The sequence below is a fragment of the Diaphorina citri genome, unplaced genomic scaffold (genome assembly GCF_000475195.1).
Source record: "Diaphorina citri unplaced genomic scaffold, Diaci psyllid genome assembly version 1.1 scaffold1695, whole genome shotgun sequence".
In the NCBI taxonomy this organism is placed as follows: domain Eukaryota; kingdom Metazoa; phylum Arthropoda; class Insecta; order Hemiptera; family Psyllidae; genus Diaphorina; species Diaphorina citri.
Genome location: NW_007379121.1, coordinates 20,583 through 27,436, shown reverse-complemented (window position 1 = coordinate 27,436; position 6,854 = coordinate 20,583). Strand labels below are relative to the sequence as shown.

Sequence of the window (6,854 nt, the reverse complement as noted above, 5' to 3'; positions counted from 1 at the left end):
AAAAACATTTGGTTTTTTTTTTTTTTTTTTTTTTTTTTTTTTTTTTTCAAGGATGTTTTTCACTGATAAAAAAATTGTTGTACATGGTTCAATGATCTTATACCTCATAGGTACCATAACGTGTCTGTTTTCTAGCAAAGAAACTTCGTGTGACACACAAATTTGGAAATTTGCCAAAAGATGGGCAACTTTTTTTTATCCATAAGATTAACCTTTTTATGAAAAACTAGATCTATAGGAAGATACCACTTCCTATATTACCTTCTTCATTATGATACTCTTAGCATAATAAGACGATTCTATTCTAAACTGACAGTCTAAATTGTCTAAAACCTCTACCTATCTACTGATGTACAATATCAAGGTCAGTATTAGTCTAGTAATCCGCTTTGGGGTCTAGCTTTGTAGAGATGAGGACTTAAGACAAGATAAGATAAAGTCGTCAGGAGAGAAGGTAATTTAAACGCCCCAAAATGAAAAACTGAACGGGACGCCGGGACACCCCCTGAACTTCGGGACTATCCCGGCCAATTCGGGACGTTTGGCAAGCCTAGACCTAAGGCCATTTTCGACTGAACCTCGTTGATCGACAGGTGGCCGTCGACTGTGTGTGAACACTGCTTTGAGCATCAGTGGTGTGTCGTTAGATTTTTTAATGGGAGAAGCTAATAAACTAATATAATTTACAATATGAGTAATACGAGCAGCTATGTCCTAAATGCTCACTGTATGTCCTAAAGTCTTCATAACTTCTGAACCGATCTGTCTTGCCTTGGAAGGAGAAATCCCTACTTTACCCGAGAAATTTCTTTCCATAAACCCAAAAGAAGCGATTTCCAGCATAGGTAGGTATAACCTATAATGATCTGTATGTTTTTCCCCTCAGATTTTCAACCGCCTCACCAAAGAAGTCCCAAATTTTCGGTCCAAGTACCTATAGGTAGGTACCTACTACATATTACCACTTTACCTAATGCGTAGATAAAAAAGTACGTCAGTACGTGCTTTGAGTCCTTAACCGGACAAAAAACCCCAGCGGTACATTGAACCATTTTACTTGGGATTTTTCAACTACGCGCAAGTAATTTCAGGCTAATTCAGGCTAGAAAGTTAGAGATACCTGATGCATAACCTCTAATTTCACAGAGATATCATCTATCTCGATGTCTTGAATGGTTAAAAAGTTTCCAACCAGACTTATTTTTCGGTCCAAAATCAAGGTGATCCCGTCGAACATCGAAGCAGAGCACCTAGGTCTGAGTCCAGAAAGCAAACAACTCCTCATCTCCAATGTGAACATTATCTTCCACTGTGCTGCCACCTTGCGGTTTGATGAGGAACTACAGGCAGGTGTCCGGGCCAATTTGTATGCCACCAGGCAGATCCTTAACCTAGCCAAACAGTGTGCCAATTTGAAGGTAAGTGTGCGTTTGGTTCAGAGGTAATTTGGTTTGGAACCAGGACTTAGTGTTCCTCACAGCATCTTCGCACTGCTGACAACAAGCAACCCGCTTCCTCACATTTACCTTGTCCAGTCCGAGTGGGACCTAAAAAAAAATAAAAAAAAACAGTAGATAGAAGCACGCAATTACCCACATGGTCACGCATCCTGATACCAACCACACGAAACGTTGCTTAACTTCAGTGATTTATGTGGCATCCAGGTATATTTCTTTTTAAATTTCCCTCTAAAGCGCGATTCTAAAAATTCCAATAAACGGACTTCAAGTAGAGTATAAGTAGATATTATACAATTTACTTCAACCTTAACCCCTGGTTTGACTCATTGATTAAGGTTATGGTTTTAAACAACATATTTTACTGTCTACCGATTGTCTGACGAGAACTGGTCCAATTAAAGGTAAAACTATAGACATCAGCTAGGTATAAATATAACTTACCTAAACAAACCAGCTATACCAAACGTAAACATACAATATGTATGTTATACTCGTACGTATACTATTGTATACTTTCAACGTATTGGTAATATTATGTAGAACGGTACAAATATTATGATTATGACATTTATGACAAACTTGTTGCTAATTGATCAATATAACGTTTGACCACTGAATCTTGACCTTTATAAAACAACAGTTCCACCTGTTATGCAAATATGTAGTAGGTATAATTAGAATTACTAATTAGGTAAAAGCCGGCAAAAAAAAAAAAAAAAAAAAAAGAAACACGTTAGTTTTGTAGGTAGTTGTTAGCACAGTAGACTTCGGATCTGGATCTGGAGGTTGGTGGTTCGAGTTCAAAGTCATCACATCATTTACCGTGAGGCATAGGTATTAACCCCAATCGCCATGAACAGAAATTCGGACTCGATTGCCAATACTCGTATTTCGACGGATTTCTTTCTGGTGTTCTCGTGTTGACCCAGCATCTAAATGGGAAGTTATTGTCCCTCTTATCTTATGGTCCGTCTGATGAGGGAAATACTTTGGGATAGGCATGCTACGACACAGACAACACGAGTCTAACGTAGCTTTTTTTCGACAAAGTCACAACTTTGGGTCGGGGTTGTACTTTTTTTTCCAGTAAGTTAAGGATTACTTTTAGTAAGTTTAATACCTACACAGTTACCTACGTAGGTATTTTTTCCTAATAGTGATGGTAGGTATTGTAGCTTTGTTCTTCTACTACGCAGGCTGCTGATGGTAGGTTAGGTAGTTAGGTAAGTGAGTTGGTATCTTATAATGATTCGCTTTTTTTTTTTTTTTTTTTTTTTTTTTTTTTTAAATCCATTTCCTGATTTGGAAATTTGTAATTTACCTACAGATATATGATTGATTCCATTATTATGTTAAGGCGTTTTCTTCTTGATCCCTTGTGTGCCGCGTCCAATTTAGTTTAGGACTATTGCACTGTGATTGATTCCATTGAGCAGGACGGTTTAGTCTGCCACAAAAAGGGTTAAAAAAACGGGGGAAAAAATGGGTTTTATAGAGGGAATTGTAACCTGCCTCGGTGGCGTAGTGGTCAAGACGCTCGCCTGGTAATCAGGAGGGCGTGGGTTCGATCTTAGCCGAGGTATGGAATTTTATCCTCATTTATTTGAGAGAGAATTTGACTTTTTTTTTTTTTTTTTTTTTTTTTTTTTTTTTTTTTTTTTTTTTTTAAATCGATTTCCTGATTTGGGAATTTGTAATTTACAGAAATATGATTGCTTCCATTATTATGTTAAGGCGTTTTCTTCTTGATCCCTTGTGATGTGCCGCGTCCATTTTAGTTTAGGACTATTGCACTGTAATTGATTCCATTGAGCGGGACGGTTTAGTCTGCCACAAAAAGGGTTAAAAAACGGGGAAAAAACGGGTTTTATGGAGGGAATTGTAACTGCTAAGGTCTTATTCCCCCGAAAGCGAAAAGAGAAGAGACAAGATAGAAAAAAGCCAGCCGTTCCGAGAACGAACCTTAACTTTTTTTCGGATAAACTTCGTTCTTTGTGGGAATCGAATCCGCGACCTAGCGCTTACAAGGCATGAAAAAAAAGTGAGCTCACGTGACGTGAGGTGATTCCCGACCTATTATAGGGTCCCGTGGGTTTATTCCAGAGAGGTTCTAAGTGTGGACAAACCATATAAGGTGGCTACTTGGCAATCTGCACTACGTCCAAGATAAGTCCAGAACTATGTACGTCATACTATATCTATTTAATGTCTGGACCAATTTTTCTTCTTCTTTCATCTCAATATTCTTGAGAAGATCTGCCTTCAGTCAGTTTTTCTCGTGCGTCCGATCTGGTTCAAGTCGTTAGTGACTTCCAGACAGAAAGTTTTTCTTGTCAACTTTGGTTTCGTAGTTTTTATTCAGTAGGTACCTATTATTATTTATTGAAGTAACTGAAGTAAATCTTTCCTTAATAAGTAGGTTGCTTTTTTTTAATAGGGGGCGTATTTTTTTAATAGGACTTTTTATTTTTTGGTCGACAGAATAAAATGTGTAAATAAAGGTAGGTAATGTACGTATTCCGAATTTTAGGAAAAATAAAGTATTGTAAAAAAAAAAAAAAAATCTGTGTCTAAATTTTTGGTTCAAACTTTGCCTTTCAAACCATTACCCGCCCGATTTTCGTTCCTGTTCTCAGGCCCATTGGATCATAGAATCACAGATTCGGACAATAGATTCATAACATTATCGCAGAATCGAACAATTGGATCATAGGATAATCCCACCTGTACCATACGCCACATAAGTCTGAACTGGACGAACTTTTTCATGATCCAATTTCATCAAAAGAAAGGGCTTAAAGACTGCTAGCGAACCAGTGCTATTCAAAAATTGTAGTGATAAAAACAAAAATTAGAAAAATAAATGTGGGCAGGTGGGTCAATAAATGGTACGTTTTTTAGATGGGCGAATAAATGGTACACTTACCCTACTCGTACATTGTGAAACATAACCATAGAAAATGAAATGCGTCACCATCAACAACAACACTGAAAGTATACAACACCATCAACAACCAACAAGAACTGAAAGCATACATGATACAATACATATGTCTTCTGCCTGCAAAGTTCTGCACTAAGAAACAAGAATACCCCGTCATCTCCTTGCGATTATTCTTGAAGAACTTGCAAAGAACATGACAGATATGTCAAACATGCCCTTGGAAAAATCAGCTGGGGGCTGGGAAATAGTAAATCGAAAACATTATAGGATAATAATCAAATACATACTTTCCCGTCTTAAAACTTGTAAATTTCGAAATCTTTTGAATAATAAATATTAATTAAATATAATGATCAGTTAATCAGCTATCTACTCTATCTTTTACTAGAAACTGGAAACTTGTTAATTTCGAAACAGCGTTTAATAGGGATAATCAACTATGCACATTTTTAATTTGTCTCTAACAATATTGATTTTATTAAAACTGGTTTCACTTAGAACCTTTAATACCTTGGGTTGGGGAACTTAGAACCTTTAATACCTTGGGTTGGGGAACTTAGAACCTTTAATACCTGGGGTTTAGGGATATAGGACCTTAACGAATAAGAAGGTATGATTTCGTTTTTTCTACAGAGGTACCAAGCTACCAAGACAGCCAAAACTACAATGACCTAACTGCATGACCTACTAGCAAGCTAACTAGCTAGGGGACGTTAAACAGAGAGTAGACTAGCCTCTGGCTGTTCGACTATAAACAGGGAGAAGAACAGCTAACCCTAACCAGCCTAGCTAGCTGATAGTTTCAAAGGGTTCTCTCTGCTTGAAATAACAAGCCCAAGTCCTCACAATGGTTGACTGCGGTTCAGGACGAGCCAATGAAACATGGCTGGAGACCACCAGTACCATCACCCTGGTGTATTTCAGATAGAAGAGATAGGTGTTTTCTCATCACATTTCGGCCATAGCTAAAGCCACTTCAACAGCAGCAACCTACTAGAAAGCTACCGACCTAATACGTATAAATTTATTCCATTCTACTCTTCAGGTTGGTTCCGATCTACAAGAAGTTGGACAAAGCTCTGGCCGTTCTACAACCGTTCTCGTCCCGGGATTGGTACTTCGAGAACGGCAATGTTCAGACTGCCTGGAATCGTCTGAGTCCCGCGGATCAGTCCCGGTTCCCGTTCGATATCCGGGATCTCGATTGGGACGACTACTTGGAGACCTATGTGCGCGGGACGATGGTGTACCATTTGCGGGACAGCTTTGAGCCAGAGGTCCGGAAGAAGGCCCTGGCGAGATATTTCAGGTGGGTTTAGGAACAGGGTTTGCACGGGAATCCTTTTCAAATATTCAATCTTCGGAGAGTCGAAGTTTCAAATAAAGGGGGGCCACCTGTCCCTCCATGTCTCCATGTTTTATGTAATGTTTCGTATTCATTTATGTTGGATTTACTTTTGATTAGGTGAAAAGTTGTTAGGTTTCTAGTTTTTCTTGTTGGAATTTTAAAGTTAATTTGATGGAGGAGATCGGGTGCATATATTTTTTTGTTTATTATTTTATAAAGGAAAACTAGATCGTAGATCGACAGAGGAAACTGTTAACTGCTAAGGTAGGTATTACATATATTCCCGAAAGCGAAGATCGAAGAGAGAAGGAAGGCAAGATAGGAGAAAGCCAGCCTTTCCAAGAATTTAACATTATCCGTTCAGAATAAAATCCGCCCCTGGCGGGAATAGAACCTGCGGCCTAGCGCTTACAAGGAGATCAGGAGACGCTCTACCAACCAAGCTAACTACGTTAGCCCCTGCCATAAAAAAGTGGGAAGAAACCAGTTGGGTCCCAAAAACCTTTTTTAGTACCAGTTGGGTCCCAAATTTGCGAGGGTCAGTGATGAGTAACATACCTGCCTATTTATAATATGTATTTGGATTGCTTTGTTTCAGATTAACCATCATCTATCATGTATTGAAAGGAGTTCTGTATGCACTTGCTGCATTCTTCCTGTGGTTCCTGTCTCGACTAGTCAAAAGAAAGGGCTTAAAGACTGCTATCGAACCAGTGCTATTCAAAAATTGTAGCCATAAAAACAAAAATTAGAAAAATAAATGTGGGTAGGTGGGCCAATAAATGGTACGTTTTTTAGGTGGGCGAATAAATGGTACACTTACCCTATTACATATATTCCCGAAAGCGAAGATCGAAGAGAGAAGGAAGGCAAGATAGGAGAAAGCCAGCCTTTCCAAGAATTTAACATTATCCGTTCAGAATAAAATCCGCCCCTGGCGGGAATAGAACCTGCGGCCTAGCGCTTACAAGGAGATCAGGAGACGCTCTACCAACCAAGCTAACTACGTTAGCCCCTGCCATAAAAAAGTGGGAAGAAACCAGTTGGGTCCCAAAAACCTTTTTTAGTACCAGTTGGGTCCCAAATTTGCGAGGGTCAGTGA

General features: G+C 38.8%; 1 protein-coding gene across 1 annotated transcript in view; it reads left to right on the top strand.

Moving 5' to 3' along the window:
* The window catches only part of LOC103516907 (fatty acyl-CoA reductase wat-like), a 26,617-nt gene extending 19,763 nt beyond the window's left edge, over positions 1 to 6,854 (top strand). Inside the window, exons 8-10 of the mRNA XM_026829180.1 lie at positions 5,450 to 5,713; positions 6,351 to 6,429; positions 6,846 to 6,854. Coding sequence (XP_026684981.1) covers positions 5,450 to 5,713; positions 6,351 to 6,429; positions 6,846 to 6,854 — 352 coding nt within the window. The remainder of the gene's footprint in view (positions 1 to 5,449; positions 5,714 to 6,350; positions 6,430 to 6,845) is intronic.